The sequence below is a fragment of the Drosophila persimilis genome, unplaced genomic scaffold, assembly GCF_003286085.1.
Source record: "Drosophila persimilis strain 14011-0111.01,24,50 unplaced genomic scaffold, DperRS2 tig00000900-arrow-arrow-pilon, whole genome shotgun sequence".
NCBI lineage: Eukaryota > Metazoa > Arthropoda > Insecta > Diptera > Drosophilidae > Drosophila > Drosophila persimilis.
The window spans coordinates 248,305-270,579 of NW_020825369.1; the positions used below are offsets into that span (position 1 = coordinate 248,305).

Sequence of the window (22,275 nt, forward strand, 5' to 3'; positions counted from 1 at the left end):
ACGGTACCAGTGCAGGCAGAAATTAGCAGCATAGCGGAGAGGCAGAGGACAATAAGAACTGTAACGGCATCGGCTAATAGATAAAGGTTGAACGACATTTCCCTGAGAACACACACAGCAAATATCCCCAATTACCGCTATGGGGATACCCTCCAACCTCTGAGAATCTCCAAGAAGCCTATTGATAGCTGAATTTAAATTCGAATTAATTTCTTCAGCCCACATTGAACCATTTGTTGATATTTCTTTCGACTAATCAACAGGAGGGAGAGACTGCAAGTGAGAGAGAGAGAGAGACAGCAGCATCAACAGTAAGAGAGAATATAAAGAGAGCGAGCATCCAAAACAAATGTCCAAACAGGCCGCGTTGCACTGAGAGCGGTTCAAATTCAAGGTCGCTGTTATATTTAGCAGCCAAAGAGAGCCTATGTTATGTTCCAAATGACATTCGTACGGCTAACAGCGCTGTCATTTTCAGCAAGGCAGCCAGAGTCTTGTTAAGCTGTTCTGCTAAGTTCAAATATGTTAAGAAAGCAAACAAGAGCTTCGGTTAAGAGCAAGCAATGTTGGCACTGAAATTAAGAGAGTGGAGTAACAGCATGTTTACACTGCCGCGCGTTTTCTATCGATGTAGGAAAAGAAGCAATGCGAAGGAATTACTCTGCCAGAAGCAGGTTATTGTTTATAGAGATTAGTTGATTTATGTGTTTAATAAAGAGGGAAGCAATCAAATTTCGAAAATCAACAAAAATATGGAGCACGACATATATATGTTATAACCAGCCATTTCTCTGTGGAGTTTGTGGGCAGTGTTTCTACCTTTTTCAGACCTGCGTTCGACAACAATAAGCCACCATTAGACCCGTATGCTTATCCCTTGTAACATAAAACAGCGTCTCCGCAAGACGCAAAGACGCAAGACGCAGCCGTGGTGGTGTGAACAGCCTATAAGAGAGGCCATAAGAGAGCCCGACCGGTTGTGAGAGCTCGCGCGTTCAATGCTCACTTTTGCGCTGCAGTGCTGAGCGTCACTGCTTCAATGCTACTTCATTTCGTCAATTCGTTTTCAACTTTTCCGAAGGCATGTTGTGTTTTTCCGTGTCACTCCGTGTCCAAGTCGCGCGCGCTTTTTGACGTAAAGTGCTCGAGAAATTCCGGAGTCGCGCCGCGTCGCGAATCAGTGATAAGAGAAACAAATATTAATATCAAATATTTACAGCAAGCAAAAAGCAAAGAAAGAAGGGAAAATAAAAATAAACTGAAATTAAGGGAAATATTTGTCGCGGGCAAACGATGGAAGAGTGCTAAGTGTTTGTATCCCAGATAAATACTACCCCTCCTCTCTGTAACGGTGATTTTTTTCGAGTGTCGCGAGTGTCAATATGTGCGAGATCTGAAGATAAGATAAAGAAAGATATAAGGAGAAAGAGCATAGCGAAAGCAGTCAAGAATTAACCTCTGAAAGCAGCAAATTGCAACCGCGAGAAACCCCAAAATGTGGCTAAAAATCCTCCTCCTAGTGCTACCCACAATCATCCAGGGCGTCCAGCGGTACGACCAGACGCCCCTGGACGCCAGTCCCTACTACCGCAGTGGCGGCGGCCTGATGGGGCCCGACCTGAGCGGCACCTCCGCCACCTCCTTGGACGGCTTCCCGCACCACAACCGCTGCGAGGCGATCACCATTTCGATCTGCAAGAATATACCCTACAACATGACCATTATGCCCAATCTGATCGGACACACCAAGCAGGAGGAGGCCGGCCTGGAGGTCCACCAGTTCGCGCCGCTAGTCAAGATCGGCTGCAGCGACGACCTGCAGCTCTTCCTCTGCTCCCTGTACGTGCCCGTCTGCACCATCCTCGAGCGCCCGATCCCGCCCTGCCGCTCCCTCTGCGAGTCCGCGCGCGTCTGCGAGAAGCTGATGAAGACCTACAACTTCAACTGGCCGGAGAATCTCGAGTGCTCCAAGTTCCCCGTCCACGGGGGCGAGGACTTGTGCGTTGCCGAGAACACCACCTCCTCCACACCGGCCCCCACCAGGAGCGCCCCCAAGGTGACCACCAGGAAGCACCAGCTAGGAGTCGAAATACCCCATCGTAACATTGGATTCGTCTGCCCCGTCCAGCTGAAGACGCCGCTGGGCATGGGCTACGAGCTGAAAGTCGGTGGAAAGGTGCGTTCCCAAATGATTATTCCTATAGGAATTGAATACAAAAATGTTTTCCAGCCCTTAGAAATGTTTGGGAAAGTGTGTGTTTCAGATATTGGTACTGTACATTTCCCAAGGTTTTTTTTTTGTCAATTTTTGCCTGTTGCTGCCTTTGAAAGAACTCGAAGCAAATGTGTGAATGTCCGACGGGATTCTGAAAAGTTTTTAGGCAGTGAAAAATCGTGAAAATAGCTATCAAATATGCTGTATAGTTTTCCCTATAGTTCCAGATAATCTTTGGTATGGTTGTAGATCGAATTTTCTTGGGATCGGATACCATTCGGATTGTTCCTGGAAGTTGATCGGTTACAGATATCGCCCCATCATATAGGTCAAATGTGTTGTGTTTTTTTATGTCTTCATCTGGGGTCTGTAGCAATTTGCTGGCAGGCAGGCAGGCGGGCAGGTCGGAGGAGAGCAGAATGCATATCCTGTTGCGTTGAGCAGTAAACAATTTCCAAACACCACCAGGAAAACCAGCAGGAGGTCCTGCCAAGACACAGAGCCATAGGACAGGCAGAGACAGAGACAGGGAGAGGGAGAGCGAGCGCGAGCGAGCGAGAAGGCATATGGTATTGAGGAGCCCGCATTCCGATTCCTACCTGCCCGTACCCGTACCCGTACAGTAACTCATCGAAGAACAGCATTAACCAACGTCAGGTAGATCGCTTCTTTGGCTTCCCTCGAGGAAAGGTAAACCAGTTTTCTCAGTTTTCATCTTTTCTCTCTCGAGACAGAGACGGAGAGAGGAGAGAATAATTCTGTAATTTGTAATGCCTGGTTATGTAACCCACAAAAAAAAGAAGAAACCGAATACCCAACAAGAACTGAAGAACATTTAATAATTTGAACTGAACGATGGGGTCAGGCCTGTTGCATTTTCACGTTCTTTAATTAATTTTCCAGCCATTCGCAGCTCATCAGCAACCAGCAAGCAGCAACATTTTTTTGAACATCGTTTGAGTGATGATCAAATGTTTTTCCAATGTTTTTCTTTGGGATTTTGTCCGCTTTTCCTTCAGTCCTTGCCGCTTGCCGCTTGCCGCTTCCCTCTCTTTCCGTTGCCTGGCATGTGTAAAGCGCATTAAATACTTTGTGGCAGGATAATTCACACTTTGCTGGGAGTCTGGTGTTTGGTATCTGGCGGATACATGTGTATGTCTTAGCTACTTTAGCCATGCGATTCTGTTGCTTTTTTTTCCTCTCCCTTCATTGCTCTGTGTACTCTCTCCCTGGGTGTGTGTGTGTCATCAGTAACACTCCATCTCCATCTCCATCTCTAGCCCCTTTCCATCATCCTTGTCAGACACCATGGCAATCGTCGCAATCGCAATCGTAGTCGTAGTCGTAGTCCGTGCCTGAATGCCTTTCGAGTGCTGCGTGCGAAATTTAGCAGCTTGTTTTCCTCGCTTTCGATTGCATTTGGATTGCCCCCATATCATGATTGTCTGCTCGGGTCTCAGTGTCTGCTAATGATAATGCCACGGCGTGTGAGCGTGAATTAATGCTTATTGGATAGATAATGATACCGATACACGGGCAGGGAGGCAGCGGAGGGCCAAATGCGATACATCCCAGAGCATCCCTACTGGTTTACTGGTTTTCCTTGTCCCTACAAGTCCAGCTTATTCACTTCCTCAAATCATTAGCCCTAGACCTCCTTTCAGGCCGGAACCCGCAGTTTAGGCCACGCCAATGCCCGATTGATGGCTACATGTGTAGACACCCCTTCCGCAGGCCCCACCAAAAATAAATTAATCAACGAGCGCGAAAGGACACCGGCTCGAAGGAGGGCGAGAGGCGGGGGTTTGTGTAAAACCATTAAAAGCCTCATTTGGGACGCTTTTGACGCATTTAGAGGACGGCTCTATCCCCATTTTGGGGATTATTTGTTGGCGCCCAAATTGATTCATTTTGGGGGCAGCCAGAGTGGATCCCTGGCTTCCACTTTTAATTGTGAACCGATTCCGTAATTGATTGCCCCCGCCCTTTGGAGGAGTAAAAGGATTGTGGTTTTCTGCCCTTTTAGGCCGCTTTGGGCCGCTTTGGGCCGCTTTGCCTATGATTATTATTTCAGCAAAGACTGAGTCCATTTCTCAACTCGATTCAATTGAAATCAGAGTTGCCCTTCGGGCGTTCTGGCTCTCCGACTATCCGACGCCCACGCGCCATCCGACGGGGGTTTGGGTAATTGATTTCCGAAATTACATATTTCGCATGCGGCATTTTTGGTTGTTTGTGCAACATTTCACTGTTGCCGAGTGACTGCTTAATTTAGGCAAAAAGGTGCGGGACGAACGGCTGCGGGTCTGGGTTTGGGCCAACTTGAATAGAGTTAATATATAATGGATTTGGCATTCGGCATTCGGCATTCGGCTGCTTGTTTCGTTTTCAATAATTCACAAATTCTGGCTAAATCAATGGTTATTTTTGGGATTATAATTAGCCAGTGTTTGGATAGCATTCAAATTAAGCGAATCAAAGTGAAGCCTCCAAAGGCTCAAAGGCTCAAAGGCTCCCCAAGCTGTTTAGCCGTGGCCCATGGCTCAAGCACAAAAGATACAAAACACTCGAGTAGATGTACATTCAGAGATACATTTATCACTGTCCAGGGCTACGGCTGTTGCCGTAAAGTAATCCCCGGACTACCACTGGACTTTCAGGCGATGCTGCCATTGTCTCAAATCAACAACATCATCATCGGCACTCATTCGTGGCAACAATTCACGAGCAAAGCCCACAGATAATCTCTCCCTTTCCCACTCTCTGGCTAACTTTCCCCTGTGCCCTCCTCATGGAATGGCCTTTAATGTCCTGTGTGTCTGTGTGTGCTCTCCACGCATTCAAACTATAATCCACTTTATATTTTACGCTCGAGCTGTTCAATTTATAACCAATAAATGTTAAGCCCGAGTCGATTATTTATTTATTTTTACACACACACACACACACACGGCTCTCAGGCTCCTCGCAACGAAAAGCGTTTTCAACTCAATTAATTTGCCGGTAACAAAAATCCTGCATAGTACTTCCGGCTACTTAAGCACAGAGACAAACAAAGACAGTCCCCCCACTCAGCCCCCCGTAAAGCCATAAAAATTACCAGAAAATGGGAAAGCAATTTTTCCTATACGTGCCCTGGCCCTGGCCCTGGCCCTGGCCCTGGCTTGGGCTCTGGCTTGGGCCCTGGCTTGGGCCCTGGCTCTGAGCGATAAGAGCGCTTTGTTCTGCCGGACAACAATCCTTGTACAGCACAGCCATTATAGACTAATATTGTAAGGATTAGAGATTGTTTCGTGCAGAGAATCATTATCTAACAACACACTGGCATTTATACTAGCCGCATGATTATCCAGGCACTGTTGCAGGTGAAAACTGGCACTGCCTTAGCCCCATTTTGGGGGGCAAATACAATTTCTGAAATATGTATCTTTGATGGAAGGATTGCTAAGCCACCTCCTCGGCCCCCGTACGTTCATGCCCCATTGCTTTGGAGCTGGCAGTGGAAATGAAAATGGATTTGAAATTGCAATTGTTAGCGAAATGAAATGATAATGCCTGGCTTTGACATTTGCCTGACAGTTTTGGCCACTTAAATATGCCTAAATATTTAATTACTGGCAACCATTTAATGACAGTGCCGTGCCCGTCCAGTCCGCATTGGCCATTTGCAAATTTAAAATTTTTGGCTTAATAACTCCGGCTAACCGCACCTCCATGGCCCCAGCCCACACAGACCAGCGCCGCCACCCCAACCCACCACAAAATACAACGCAAAAAATATTCGGAAAATACAGAATTCGATTGACACCTTTTGTGCATTTTAGCCTGGTCTTTTTGTGCATTTACTAAACAGCATGTTGCCTGTTGCCTGTTGCTGTCTGGCTTGGTGGGCGTTCGGGGGGCCGAGGGGGAGTGTGATATCCATTGAAAATGTAACAAGTTTCGGGTAACCTTGGTACCAAAAGTGTCCAGGTCGATGATGGATCTGGGCAGATAGCCGTTTGGTTTGTTGCCAAAGTACATACTTTTTAACAGCCACAGATACAGATACATATCTGTATCTCTAACTGTAGCATTGTGGTCCTTTCAGTCGATTTTCTCGTCTTCAAAGATAGTACAATTCGCAGAGGGCTCCAAGTCCATTCGCTTATGGGATGTTTCGACGTATATCCCTTAAAAACTTGAGAAAAATCCCAGTAATGCTGCCATGCCTTCGAATATTTTTGACTTTGGGTCATTCTTTGTGGAAATTCCCTAAGAAGAAAAATGGCTTTTGCTTTTGCTTTGGCTTTGGCATTTTCTTTGGCCTTCCAAGATGTTTTCTGCCGAGTAATTCCCGCTTGTGTTGTGCAAACTGGAGCATAAAACTGAAACACATACTCGTAATATTCCCTTTTAATCAGAGAAACTAGCAGCACCCCTTGCCCCATCCACCCTTCAGATCTGTTCTATGCAGATGTTTTTGTTAGGCTCATGCCACAGAATTCTTTCAATGAAGTGGCTTTCATTTGCACCCACGTGCCCCACTTTGCGGCACTCCGCAAGCCCATGGAATATTTGACACAATTAAAAACAAAAGCGAACTGTACAAACAAATGTCAACCTCAGACAGAGGCAGGATTCTTCTTGGCCCAATCTCAGACATAGGAATCCTTTTTTTGTGTTCTGTCTTCGGTCGTCGGTCTTTGCTGTTGTTTGCTGTCTGTTTTGCTGTTTTGCATTGTTCTGTGAAGCGCTGCGCCATTTTGCGATGGCAAAAGGCATCTTACAGATACTTGAGATACACTCGGATACATTATGCAGACCATCCTTTGAGGCACCACTCCCCACTCCCCACCATCCATCCATCCATCCATCCATCCATTCATCCATTCATTCATATGTAAGCCAGAGAGTAAGTCGGTCTCTGATGAATTTATAATGCCCATTGTCTGCCCGTGCCCAGACAATGGCAAACACTCAGTCTCCATAACTTGTCGTTCTCCATCCACCCTACACTACACTACACTACCCTGCCCATCCTGGCCATCCTGGCCAGAGTAGACACAATATTTGGGTCTCCACAGATGCTCCACCGACTGACACACTAAGTGGGGCTCAGTTCGGCGGAGGAGGAGGAGGAGGAGGAGGAGGATTATGGGCCAATAAACTACGATATTTTATATGCAAAAGAATTGAAATCCTTGGGGCCACAAATTGTTGCTGTGCCTCGGCCTGGTCAGGTTAACACCTCGCCGTCGCGGATGGCCAAGACTTAATTAAAGAAGTCCGCCGTTGTCCGATGGCACGCAGGCGCAGGCCCAAAGTCCACAAATGGCAGGAATGGCTGGAAACGGGTTTCACAATGTGGCACCACCACCGAAAAGGCAAATCATAAATTGTCTGCCCCACCATCTGGCGGGTGTGGGGCGGGGGGACTCCGGCTTGTCTGCGTGTCTCGTGTGTGTGTGTGTGTGTGTGTGTGGGGGTTCGGATCTGGTTTATATCTAAAAAAGCAGACAACAAGAAAGAAAACCAAAGGTTTATGGAGCATCCCAATTGACAAAAAAAAAAAAACGCCAGCAGTTCTAAGCAGCTGCTGCCAGAAAAGCCATAAAGAATGAATGAATGGGTGAATGAATGAATGGGTGAATGAGTGAATGAGTGAATGAATGTATGAAAATGAGATTCATTAGGGATCGGCTGGTGTTTCCAGGCCATAAAGATAATGTCCTTTGAGGAATGGCTGAAATAAATATCTTTTGGCGCACTAAAATGAATCCAGGAAATGCCTAATCCATAAAATTGCCATCAATATTAAGAGCCGTCTGTGAGGATCTGAGCAACTAATGAATCTTGATTGCCATGGATCCATGGACCACAGATTCTTTATTAAATATCGTAAGATCAGAGCTCTGCCATTTCTGTGTCTTCTTCGAACTTTGAAACATTTTCCAGTCATGAAATCCCGTCATAGCCTAATAGAGAAAGTTCTCTGCTGTCAGGCATTCAGGAAGAAAGAATCTCATCCGAGCAAAAAAAAAGGAAAAAAAAAAAATCATTCAATTAACGTTGGATCCGCCGCCGCCTCCAACGCGCATGCATGCCAGGCACGGGCTAGAGAGAGGGGCCGGGCGGGGCGGGGGGGCCAGAGATGAGATACGTAAACAGCCATTAGTTGGATATAATTTAGCGCTTTAGTTATGGCCATAATGCAGCTACTTAAACGCAACTCCAAACAGCAGGGAAGCAGTGTGGCACGAGGGGCACGAGGGGCAGCAGCAGCGAAGCTGGCGGATGCTTTACTCAAAAACGCTGACAGTGGCTATTAATTAAAGTGCAGGCACACACCACCATCACCACCACCACCACCATCACCACGAGAGTGGAGTGGGCCTGGGTTGGTGGTGGTGGTGGTGGGATCCAGACTCCAAATGGATAACGATCGGAGTCACGATGGGGGGAGAGTGGAAAATAGTTGTATGCAGTCCATAACAAGACGTTTGTAATCATCTTCAATCATAACACAGCAGACACGACAGACGGACAGACACGCATACAACACGAAAGAGTTACGAGTGCATCTGTGTGTCTCTCTGTGTGTGTGTGTGTGTGTGTGTGTGTGCCACTAATGAACCAACTTAAAATTGTCATAACTGTAAATCATCTAAGACTTATGGAGGGAACGAAACGAAACGAAACGGAACGGAACGGGACGCACATGTGGAGCAATCTTTTGTATGTGACCACAGACGTGGGCAGAGGGTAGGACCCATAAACAATGGTGGGGAGGGGGAAATCGGATCACAAGTACGGGGAATTTCGTATACCCTCACCGACTTTGAGGGCAGATTATTGGACTTCCCCCTAGCCAATATGCCTCAAGACAGAAACATCTTCGAGTCCCATTCAAGAGCCCAAAGATACAAGATGGATCGCTCTGGGTGGGGGGGATAACGATGATGCCGCATGATGGCCGACCAATCTGTGGGCAGTTGTGGACCATTGTGCCCCATTCGATGGGTAGGGGAGGGGGAGGCGAAGGGGGGTGGCTTTGACATGGCCGAATGTTCAGATCAATCATGCGACAACATTTGGTGGCTCCGATTTGATTGTCGCGTTAATTAGAATGAGCGGACGAGGAGGAGCAATCCCCATGGACCATGGCAACGACCATTATCCCGATTGGGTCCCTTGCCCCCCCACCCATCAGTGCCGTGACGAATCACCATTCCCGGCATGATTTGTGATTTGTCTGGATTTATGTTTACTGCAAACTCGAATTGCGTTTGGCGGATCATTTCCACGTCTCGGCGGTGGCTCCTACCCGAAATCACATTTTCCTTTTTGACAAGTGGAAATTGTTTTTCCCGTTTTCATGTGTGTGCGTGTGTGTGTGTGTGTTGCTATCGAGATTTGCGTGACGCGTCACAAAACTTCGATTGTTCCCCTCGTGCAGGACAGCACACGACAGAACAGAACAGGACAGGACAGGACAGGGCAGGACAGGGCAGGGCAGGTCTCTTTTGATTTATGTCGGGAGCCATAAAAACTAGTTCCCCATTTGGTGGGCAGCCATCGGGGTGGGGGTGGGGGATGTCTCTGCTCACATTACAGTGAGAAATTTGGTGTAATTTGGCGCATGTTTTTGGCTAAACGCTTCTTATCAGGCAAATTGGATGATTGGATGGATGGTCCCAGTCCGCCGAGAGCTTTGCATGTTGATGAATTTTTGGCGTGTGCGTCCCCCAAATCGTGACCAAATTGTGTTAAGTTTATGCTCCCTTCTGTTTCTGTGTTCATGTTTCTTTCTGCCATCTATTCGCCGCTTGGATACGGTCTAAAGGGCTCACAGACACGATAGATCCATTGACTGAGTGGCTGAATAAGTCAAATGTTTTATGGAAAAGGTTATTTATGGGCCAAGCGAAAGTTTTCTCGGTCGATGTCGGTCAAATTAGCTGGAACAAGTCAAAGTCGCCAAATGAATGGCTTCAACTATTTTTGGGAACGAAAAAGTGCACGCAAAAGCCAGATATTTCGTTTTTAGATGGTTTTAGTGTGCCCATAGACCACTGGAAGAGTTTCCCCATAAGCGAACGGATCAAATATTCCGTCCCTCCGACCCCCGGTTCACTCGCTTCGATTGTTCGGCTCGATTGCTTCGCTCGTGCCTGCTTCGTTCGTGCCTGCATCGCTCGTGCCCGCTCCCTATCTCGCGCAGATATGAGTAAGATATCGGACGACGAGGAAGACCCAGGAATAGATACAACTTTAAAGATATGCGACTCAATGTTGGCCAATCTATAGCTCTTCGATGTATATATTTCTTTAATTTTTTTTTGCCCCACCTGTCCGCTCCGAGACCTTACCGCCTGACACTCTATTTCCATATCCTGGAAACGGACAGTCCCAACTTTAATTGAATAACACGAACCAGAAGAGATGGTAGAACAAAGCTGTCGTAAAAATGGTACGGCCCAATCCGCATCCCAGTCCCAATCCCTGGGCCTACGATGGGAGGTGCGAGATGTCGATAGCGAGTGATATGTGAGACGCTCGAGGGGAGTGGAGTCTGCCTGTCCACCTGTCCACCTGTCCATTCGGTCCCCCCAGACACGTGTCTCAAAGTAAAGTTTAATTTAATTAAAATTTCTGCATTCACTTGGAGGGGTAAAGGAGACGGAGACGGACACGGAGACGGACACGGAGACTGCAGATCATCTTCGGCACGCATGCCGGCCAAGGCAAACACAATCAGAGCAGCTGCACCACCTGCAGATACCGATGCCGATGAAGATGGAGATGCAGATGCCGCTGCAGAATGGGGGCTCGGATTGAGGCTGCTGGTTCGAGCGTCTCTTTGGTGGAAGCGATAAAATACAATTTAAACTAGTCCACTTTTGGACAGGGTCTATATATATATATATATCCCGTATTTAACAACCTGGAAACACTATATACCCCGTCAACGAATGGCATACCCTCGAAAAAGTCCTTCAGTTTTCTAGGGCCATCCTCGTCCTCTGCCCCCCCCCCCCTGGCCGTTGCCGTTGCCGTTGAGCAAACAATCAAGCAGAATCTCGTTTTTCTTCGAGTGTTTGCTGCCACATTCTGGATATACATTCTACATACTCGTATACCATATTTTTGTGGTCAGTAGGCCCTCCCCCCTCCCCTCGTCCCCCCCTCATCCCGTGCTGGCCGTTGCCTGCTGCTTTGTTGGCCAGCTGTCAATGCTTCAAGTGAAAATTGCTGGCCATGTCAGGGAGCCGAAGTCCCTATATGGCAGGCTGGCATAACGCCTATGGCCATCGAACTATTACCAGAGCATTATTTTAATGCCGAGCAGCCGCACCAAACGGAGCCGTTAATAGCCCCCGACAGGGGTCGGGCTGCCACCACTATATGTGCTGTGCTGTGCCACTTTTTGTGGCAAAGATTTACAATTAAAGTTGGCGATTAAATTGTTGCGATAGCCTTGCTTTGATTTGCAATATGCGTTGCATTGATTATATTATTTATAGAGTGAAAGCCGCAGCCCCAGCCACAGCCACAGCCACAGCCACAGCCCCAGTGGCCAGGCCTCCAGTCGATGCATATCTAGAGACCATCGGCCGATCGATCCGATGACCACATTTATCCAAGGCACTCGCCTATGCAGTACCGAAGTGTAACTCTTGGCCAGCGCTTCGAGTGCGTAATTTATGGCCATTTCTGTGACTATGACTTTATCTTGAAAGGAAATTTGTTCGGCGCTGGGGCCATAGAGGCGATAAAACGATAAACGATAAATGTTTCTTGCGTCTCTGGTGTTTACGGTGTTGGCGTGTCAGAAATGGGCGGACTGGTAGGGCGGGGCGCACTGGGCGGTACTCTAAAAATGGCCACCGCCAAAATCAATTTGCCATGGCTAATACGGGTTAAATGCCATGATTTTGGCTTTTACAACTTCAACCGTTACTTAGCGCATTTATGTGCCGTTATAATGGCACAAAACGGTACAAAATATGCTCGCTACCCGAATTCAATTGAAGCTAAATTAAATTCAAATTGCCGCCCTAATGGCACCGAATTATTAGGAGTATTTTCCCCTCATTTCTTTTAATGTGGTTCTGCACTTCCTTGGAGGTGTTTCGGTGCGTTGATTTTATTGCCGTACTCGTTTACGGCTAATCAATCAAGGGGGAACCATTGAAGGTTCTATCTCCCAGTCACAGAAGAGCCACACTATCCGAAAAATCACAGCTGTTTTCGATCCTCCTTCGGATCACCCCGAATCCCTCAAGGCCGAAGGCGAGCACTGCGCAAATTATTGTATTGCTTGCTCACTCACTCTGCCTGAAATTCAAATGAAAAGTGAGCGAGAAAAAAAAACCGAAATTTTTTTTAGATTTAATTTAGACAACTAATTCACTCTTCGGCACCTGTTTGACTCAGATCGAACATAATTCCGAGGATTAAACAATTGTGTATATTGGAAATTAATTTTAGGTCATTTTCCTGTAGCTTCCTGTCTTTTGGCCACACTTTGAATATTCATTTGCATAGTTTTTGGGGAATAAAATAATATTGGATGCCATAGCTCGGGGAGTACTGGAAGTAGATTGAACAGGAAACCGTTTGCTGCAATGCCTGTCAACAATTAACCTTTCAGTGCATTGAATTCTTGGGTATATTTAAAGCTACACTTTTGCCTTGGCACCCAGATTAGGTACACTTAAGCACTCACTTGGGACGAGGCTAGGCCCACTCCACTCCACTCCGAGCTCCAAGCTCCAAGCTCCAATCTACTCCACTCCCGTCCAAGCAGTAGTCCCACCGAAAAACCAACCCCATCATTTATAACTGTCATCAGTTTTTGTGGCCCCAAACACACAGCAACAACAACAACAACAACAACAACAACAACAAGAACAACAAAATACGGTAACTGGAAAGAGCAACAACTAATGTTTAAGCCATCAGCAGCGGTGTGGCCGAAAGGAGGAGCAGGAGGAGGAGGAGGAGGCCTCTGAGGCAATTGCCACTCCACTGCCACTTGGGCACTTTTACGCGGTCCGATCCCCGCCAGCCCCTGCCGCCACTGCCGCCGCTAGACAAACAAATTATGGTTACTGTCAATAGACGTGCATTTCGAAGCCAGACAACAGGAGAACGAGTCAAACAAGAAAGAGACCCGGCCCGGAACAGGGCCAAGAAGAGATGCACCCACAGTGGCGGCAGTTGGACGTTTGACTGATGCCACAGCATGAGGCAAGCAGAAGTGGAAGAAACAAATTTAGCTGCACTTTTTCTTGGCCATTGCTCTCTCTCTCTCTCTCTCTTCCTCTCTCTTTCCCTCTCTCTTTCTGTTTGACAAACTGTGAAAATCGCCGTCGGGCAGTTTGGGCCAAAAACCGAAGCCAAAGCCAAAGCCAAAGCCAAGAAAGCAACAGGCAGCTGGCAGCCTCCGGATCCGCAACAAGACCTGCAGCTAATCACAGTCTGGCCTGCCACATGTTGAACGCTTCGCCAATTGCAAATTTCTAAGCCAACTCAATAATTGACCCAAAAACAAAAACCAAGAAAAACGTTGGTGTTTTTTTTTCTTTCAATTTATGTAAAATGTTTTTTTTTTACAGAAATTTTTGTTTGTTTGTTTGTTGTTGTTTTTTTTGTTGCTTCGTTTCGTGCCCCCAGGACTTTTGTTGGAGATATTGGGGCCAGGCCAACGAGTTTGTCAGGAATTCAGTTTCCATATCCTGCAGCAGTTTTTGTGCTTTTCTAAATTATTTGTGCACTGCTTTTGTAGTTTTTTGCCTTTTGTTTGGCTGCAAAATATTTTCTGATTGTTGAAGTTTTCGTTTCGTTTCGTTTCGTTTCAAAAGCTGTTGATAGCGAATTTCCATGGCTTTTCCAGAGGGATGTTGAGAAAGTTTTTCCAACAACAACAACAACAACAACAAAAAATGAGTGTTGCACAGCTGAGAATTTAAGAACAATTACAAAAGAAACCCTTAAGGTAGAATTGCCCGATAATCCTACAACCAAAATAATTTTTTAAATTTCCCAAAAATCTAACACAAATCGGATTTTTGTTTGGGGTAAAAAAAAATCTACAAAACATCTGCGATGTCTCTCGCGAAACCCTCCTGTCTTTCAGGGAAATGTTCCGCCCCACGTGCCACCCCATTTTCCGTTACTTAAATACACAGTTTCAGTGGCCTTTCAGTTTTCTTTCCTTCGGCCTGGCTGCAATTTGCATTTTGAGAAATGACCAGAGCAAGAGCCAGGAGTTAAGTAGAAATCGCAGTCTGGCACTTGAAGCGTATCCCCGAAAATAGAAGGGGCGCCAGGCCGCAGGGGGGGGGGGGGGAAGGGCCCGAGGGGGCAGTGGTCCGTCTCGTCTCCATTTCGTGGCATAATTAAAAACGTGCTAAGCGTTTTAACGATGCCTGGACAGTGTCGGACAACTGCGATGATGATGACGATGATGATGATGATGATGATGATTCCTCAGGCTCTCCTGCCCTTCTGCGACCCTTCTCTCGCACTCGATTGTCGGACTCTCGGACTCTCGGACTCTTGGGCTCTTGGGCTCTTGGCCATGGCCAACGCCAACGATGATATGCCAGTTTCAAGAGCTTCATACACACGATGAGAGGCAGCAGCAGAGAATAAAATAAACTTCAATCTTGGTCTGGTATGTGTCTGCCTTTCCCTTCCCCCTTCCCCCTTCCTCCTTCCCTTCCCCCTTCCCTCTTTATTGTTGTTTATTTATTTAGCATTCTTCGCTTTTTTCCATTCAATGATTTGAAAACTGAATTTCCAGTCTCAGGTTTGTTCCTCCTGCGTTTGGATTTCTTTTTGCTTATGCTTTCGAGTGCTTATGCTACCGTTAAGTGGCGAAGGGAGGAAGACACTAAGGGAAGTGCTCTAATGAGATGAGACTTGGACTTGGAGCCCGACTTGGACTCGGACACGGACACGGACACGGACTCGGGGCCTGGTCAGGGAGCGGCTGGCCCAAGGCAGTGGCTTCCCTCTTGCTGGATTGCATGGCTTTTATTTTTTTTAATTACGAAAATTGGATTTTTATGTACCACAGCTGAGGTGGGGCATGGGGCAGGGACCAGGGGGCAGGGAGCAGGGGGCAGGGGGCAGGGGGCATGCGAGCCAGAGACACTTGACATGCATGGTGGCGATGAGTGGCCCTGGCTCTGTCTCTGTCTCTGTCTCTGCCGCTGGATGGGGTCCAAATGAGAGTGCGAAGATACATAGATGGGAGGAGGGGCAACAGTAGCCGGAGACTGGGGCTGCGGATGGGGCTGGATGCTGGATGCTGTCCCCATTCGAGTTTTTATCTCCTCCGCTGTGTGGCTTAATTGAGTTGGTGGTGAGTGGTACAGTCACCGTTCGCCACCGCTCACCCCTCTGGGTAATAAAATTAGGTTAAAGCGGCTGTAAATAGGTAAGAAAAGAGAAAAACAGATGCCAAATGCCGGGAAACTCGGACTCTTACTCGGACTCTTACTTGGACTCCAATCCAACGAGAATAAGTGATTCTGCCCGCATGCATGTGCAACATTGCACAAAATTGCAGCACCTTCCCCCGGACTGGGAGTGGGTTGGGGCCTGCTGGGGTCCCAGTGAAAGCCTCAGAAGTCGAGGCCTGCCAATTGGAATACTTCACCGCAATTGCTGTCGGTTAACTGGGGGGGACTGGGGGGGGGGAGTGGGGTTCTGTGGGTAAATGCTAATGATAGTAATAGGATAGGTGGATTACAGGAGCCGAACGAGCCTGTGGGTGGGTGGGCACCACACAGCTGCCATGTCTCGAAAACTTTCCCATCAGAAAGAAGGAAAGGCCTGGATACTCCTCTGTCTCCACTTGTCTTGAATTTTGCTTGGAAAACGTGCTAGTTTTAGACCAAAACGGATTGAACGAAGCTGGTATCCGAAAATTTCGGTTTTTCTTTCTCGCTCACTCGCTGTTCGATTTGATGAACACTCGGGACCCATCTGTACAGAACTGAAGTGTTGAAAGAATCCTTCAAGATGATAATATTCCAAAAAAGTCACCTTTGAAGCTCCCCCGGATCAATCGGTCGCCTTTGAACCCCTCTTCCAAGGTCACCCGCAGGCGAAACGCATCGAAAACTCCCCTTGCGGGAACTCGAAACCTTGCATGCTGGGCTGCTTCCTGTCTGGAAGTGTGGAAGGGCCACACACTGGCCAATTGTTGCACTCTCGGGGCACTCTTTGCGCTCCTCCCTCGCCCACAGATGGCAACAGGAGCCCCTCTGGTGGCTCTGTAGTTTATTTACCGCATATCATATCGTGTTTCCCAGCCTCGACCACAATGTGTGCCCTGGCGATACACCCAATGCCGGTGGAGTTGTCAGCGGCCCGGCAACTCCCTCGAACTGCAGCTCCTTGGTGCTTCGTCCCCTGTAGGATGGACGGTTATGGATGCCTCCGATCCATCTTCATAATGAAACGTGTCAATTTACATGAAAATGATTTTTCCCTTACTCTCGTGCTCTCTCTCTCTGTGGCTCTCGAGAAAAGTGGCAACGTGTTCTTAAGCAACCCATTAGAGGCTTATTCCTCGGCTCTTTCCCGCAGCACACCAAGAGACGTCTCTTACCTCCATCTCTCACTCGTCGCTTAAGTGTTTTTTATGGCACGCTCAAACTTTTTATGGGTGCCTGCATCCTGCCACAAAGACAGAGAGCTGGAGCTGGAGCTCTCGTCTTGTTTATTATTTAAAGCAAATTATCAAAATGCGTTTGCATATCGTAAAAAAAGGATTTTTTATGTTGTACATCATTAAGCATAATAATCTTGCCACCGGTGGCAGATGCACGTCGGGGCATGGAGTATGCCCGCCCGACGAGTGGGAAATTCACTTTTTATGGCTACTAATTTTTAAGCTGATTAAAAGCCATCAAAATGAAATCAGTAATTCCTCTTATATTCGTATTTCTTTTATTTTTTTGACTGATTGTATCCCTTGCCAAAGGTGTGCACTGAATTTCGATGATTGCGACGATGCCTCGTTAAGCGCCCAACTCTCAGGCCGAACCCCATTTGATGGCCTCGGCTTTTACGAGTATTTCAAACTCCTTTTGGCTGGGATTCATGGTTTTTTTTTTTTGTGGCATATTTTTGGAAGATGTTTCTTGTTTCTTCTGTCTATTGCAGGTACGTGTGTCGCCCCCCCCCCCCCCCCCCCCCCCATTGCCCCATGTGTGTGAGTAACGAAAGTCCTGCCTCGAGCTTCAAAACTGTCAAAACTTTAGCCCGAAGCCAATTGGGAAGAAAGTTTCCAGGGGGGGGGGGCCCAAAGGGTCAAGTCATAAATACGCAATTATTTGGAGAGCTCTCTCTCTCTCTCTCTCTCTCTCTCTCCAGTTCTCTGTCGGGATTAAAGTTTCCCGGCAGCTGTCTTACCTGTTAGTCCCCTTAACTTACTGTCTTTTCGTCTCCATTATCTCGCAGAGCCAGACCTAGACCCAAACACCCACAAACATTATTATTATTCTAATTTCTTTTTTTGGGCAATTAACAAAAAACCGAAAATTGTCAAAAGTTTGTAGAAGTTTGACGTCCTTCGGGGTTTCGTATCTCCTGGGGATTGTCTTCGCTTGAACAAGTCTCAAACAAACATTTTTCTGATTCTTTGACGAGACTTTCGCCTCGTTTTTTGGTGCCACGCATTGTTGCAGGTGCGGCCGACTCCTAGTTTCGTTTCGAAAATGTTTTGCAAAAATACGCACAAAAAAGTGGAGAACTTTTCGGGGGGTGTGGGCGGGTAGGAGGGTCGATGGCTTAATTTGCTTTTCATGGAATGGAATATCCACAAAACAAACAGAATTCCATTTTTTTCCTCTTTTTCCGTGTGTATTTTTTTTTGTTTTGCGAGCCATTGACTTTTATATCCAGAAACGAGTACTCTATGTGGGAGAACAGAACCAGAAGCAGAACCAGAACCCAGAACCCAAACCCGAACCCGAACCTCATCGACTCTGAAACTGAACTGAACTGAACCGAATTGAAGTTCCAATCTCTCCCTACCCCTCTCCCCCTCTCCCGCGCTCTGTGGCACTGTGGCACTGTCGTTGTCGCACTTCTGGCTGGCACTGTTCACGCTCAAGTGAAGCGATGTTGTTTTTAGCTATTGCCTATAAATTTTCCTGTGGTCGTCGCTCTACGGGGAATGAATGGGGGATTTCGGGCAGAGTTAGTGTTTGGTTCATGGGGGCGGGGGCGGGTTGAGGAGGCGAACGGGTTCTGGTATATCGGTATTTTTGGTGCCATTTTTGGGGCAGCCATCCCAGGCCATACCATCCGTTCAGCCATTCATCCATTCTTGTGCTCCTTTTTGTAGGTAGGTGCGTTGGGGAACGCCACCCGTCTCTGGGCGCCTCCAAGCCTCAGTGTTGACAAATGGCTTAAAGTTTTCGGCCATGCGTCGTTTCATGGCTTTAATTTGAGGCAATTTGGAGGGGACTACAGACCGGAAAAAGGATGGCGATTAGCCGTGAGAGGACACTCGATGGGCGAGTAGGGGTTCTAGTTCTAGTATGGGAAAATGAAAAGAAAAACGGGAAGCGGAAGTGCCACCTTTAGGGACGACGCCACAATGAGCTTTATTTCGATCACAATCGTTCCGTTCGCCAATGTGTTGCACAATATTTTCAGCGAATTTACCATTCGTGCAAATTTTCAGGTCTCGCACATTAAAGCTTTTTACCATAAGCCCGTAAGAGGGTTTCCCAGCCGCAGCCGCAACCCCCGCCCCACTCCCACTCCCAATCCCAATCCCATTGCCCGCTCGTCTATCGGTACTCTATCTTATTGAAAAGCAAAAACCTTTAAACCGCGCACACTGATGACTGATAAATGTGGCCTGAAAGCAGCGCTTACAAATAATTCAATGCCAAATGCTGAATCACTTCCCTCCCAGCCCCAGCACCAGCACCAGCCCCAGCACCGGCCAGGGCCCATCCTGTTCCGTCCTGGCCTGTCCCCCCCACTGATCCCTCGACCAGAACAGCAGGTTGGGCCTTCATTATCAGATAGTTTTCCATGGGCGCAAAGCATTTTCCAGCAATTGAATATCCAGCGATGCCGGACAAAGCATTTGAATGTCAGTCCGTCCGTCCGTCCGTCGGTCGTCTCTCTTTTTACGCTTTTTATTTTCCCTTTTATGCTGTTGTTGTTGTTGTTGTTGTTGTTGTTGGTGCGGAAATTAATGAGACTGACAGGCTTTTGACGCAATTTGATGCCCCGCAGTTTCTGTTTCTGTTCGGCATTTTTTTTTTTTTGTATATTTTTTTTTTTATAAATATTGAAATCATTTATCAGCAGCAGCCACAAAAGAAAGACCGACGACGATGGCCCGGCAGTGCGGTGTGGGTCACTGAGGAATGCGCGAAATCAATGAGCGATTGTGTATATATTTTTTTTTGTTTTTTCGCTGGATCCGCGTAAATAGAGCTCTCGTTGGGGCGATAATCATTCCCAGAATAAATTCAAAAAATGATCCGTAAAGGCTTTTTGGGGACTTTTTGTTTATGCAAAAGTTCCGGATGATATTGGTTTACCGGCTTTGATGATCCGTTGATCTGTTGATCTTCGGCTGGATCTCATCGAAATTCTGAGATCTCTTTCTGTGGAAAGAACAACATTTGAAATGGGATATGTACCGATGTTTAATGATCCAATTCATGGAATCTGTAGGTGTTTATCTCCAACTGTTTATCATAGAAGCGATTTTGGAACACAGCAGAAGAGACACAGCACCGCTTTAGCCACACAAATAAGGACCTTCGAACAGAAGACGAAGCTAAAAACCAGTAGAGTTGACCAGAAAATCAAATAGAGAGTGAGCGAGAAGAAAAAACCGAAATTTTCGGTTCAGACACCATCAAAATTGCGAGACCTGCTTCGTTTTGGTCGAACTTTTTGAGGCAATGAAAAAGCTGAGACGCCGATCGACCGAAGCGAATACTGAAACCGAATATATCCGATCTTTCACCCATTTTGAGACGCTTTTGAATCTCCAACCGAAGCGATAATACAGCTGGAATACCATCTGGAATAAACTGCCTAATATTCGGGACAAGCATCGCATACTTCTACCAAAGAATATTGGAAAAATGCGATCTGTATTCATGGAAACCGTTTTGAGTGCTGCGGGGAATGGGTTATGTCTGCTCGCTTATGGGGAATTTGCTGCCAAATGAGTTCTAAAAATGCACTACAACGGGGGGGCGGGGCGGGGCGTAGCAAAAATGAATACCAATGGGCTCCTAATGTTAGTCATACACACTCGTAATTAGTACCAAAGTCCGTAGCTTGAACAATTGGGCCTGCTCTGGCAAATGCCTCCCATCCTGGACCTGGAGGCGAGCGGGCGAGCCCGCATGGATAATTAGTGTAACCTCAGCTGAAATTTACACTGAGAGAGGGATACGGAGGGCACTCTTGATACAAAGAATGCTGTCGGGCTGTCGGGATGTTGGGCTGTTGGGATGCTGGGCTGTTGGGCTGTCATCATCGTGGGTACACGGCCGAAATAAATACGAAATCATTTGTATACCGAGTTGTATTTCCCGGAGTTTCGAAGCTTGTATTTGCTGAATGCTGAAACATTTATCGCTGTCGTGGCCCCAACAGATGAGCGGCGGAGGAGCAGAGGACAATGCGGATGCGGACATGGCAAATGGCAAATGGCCTGGCAGGAGATGAGTCCGATGAGCCTGCCGCTGAGCTGCTAAAAACTTGCAGCAGGGCCAGCAGTCGGTTTTGTTTAGACTGCAAACTGTGAGATAAATTGTGGTGTATCTGTATCTGAGCATGGCATCTGCAGCAAATGCAGGCCCAATACCAGTACCAGTCGGAGTCGCACTCCCAAACCCTCTCTCCCTCTATCCATGGTTGATTACAAAGCGTTGGCCAGTCTACCGAGAAATGGAAATGAAAATGCAGTCGGGGAATCGCGAACAGTCGCTCTATCCGCAGTCCTCGTCCTCGTCCTCGACTGCCTCCTGCTCCTCCTGCTCCTGCCGCTGCCACTGCTCCTGCTCCCCATCTAAACGTCATCGTTTAAAGTGTTAAAATAAAAGCAAAAGATTCTCATCCGACTCGGGCCCGGCACTGGACCCCATGTTCATCTGCGGGGTTTTTGTGTGAAAAATTATGGCAGCTGACTGTGAAAAATTGTTGCAAATAGTTTTCAGTGAATGTTTTTTATTTCTCCTTCGTTTTTGCCCGCCACACCGTCGATAGCTCCGCTTCGCTCCGCACCGCTCAGAGCGGAGCCTCCACTGGAGTGGAGGCTTTTAGTTAATGCGCACTCGACTTGGCCCAACCAACCAACGTCAAGTGGTTTCGGTTTATCGGCAGTGGAATGGGCAGTGGAATGAGGATGGGGACGGCTTTGGCTTTGGCTGTGGCTGTGGCTGGTGGCCATGGTTATGGGCAGGAGGGCTGGCAGGAGGGCTGGCAGGAGGGCTGGCAGGAGGAAAGATTATGCAGCAGAAGCACCATCGATGGGATCGATGTCAGTGGCTTTGGATGCTGCAAATGTGGATGATGTGCACAAGTGCCTCACATGTGTTTCTGTGTTGCCAGCATCAGTTTTGTAAGCATTTCAAGTGTCAGTGGGGTTCGATGTTCGCCCAACTCTGACATTTCCCAGCATCGGTAGATACAATTTTTGCAATTTGTACGTGATATGATAACTGAAACTTATCTATCCCCAAAATGGCGCCCAAGAGGGGAGCCAAAGCACACTGATTGATTGTTTTTGCCAATCAACAATCACAGAACAACACCAAATAAGAGATAAACGCATCAACTCAATGCGAAATGGCAGAAATGGTGAAGAGAAGGACTAGGACTAGGTAGGACCCACTGGTACCCATTGGAGCCCTGCTTGAGTCTACAGTCTTGAGTCTACGGATCCTCCCGAATCACTAAAAGCCGAGTGCGAGCACTGCGCAAATTATTGAAGTTCTTGCTCTTTCTCTTTACTAAAAATTCAAATGAAAAGTGAGCGAGAAAAATTACCGAAATTTTGTGATCGG

At 47.3% G+C, this 22,275-nt stretch overlaps 1 protein-coding gene across 1 annotated transcript in view; it reads left to right on the top strand.

Moving 5' to 3' along the window:
* The first annotated feature begins 1,113 nt into the window (after positions 1-1,113).
* Positions 1,114-22,275, top strand: part of LOC6601953 (frizzled) — a 90,964-nt gene continuing 69,802 nt past the window's right edge. Inside the window, exon 1 of the mRNA XM_026993822.1 lies at positions 1,114-2,176. Within this exon, the coding sequence (XP_026849623.1) occupies positions 1,496-2,176 (681 nt within the window). The 5' untranslated portion in view covers positions 1,114-1,495. The remainder of the gene's footprint in view (positions 2,177-22,275) is intronic.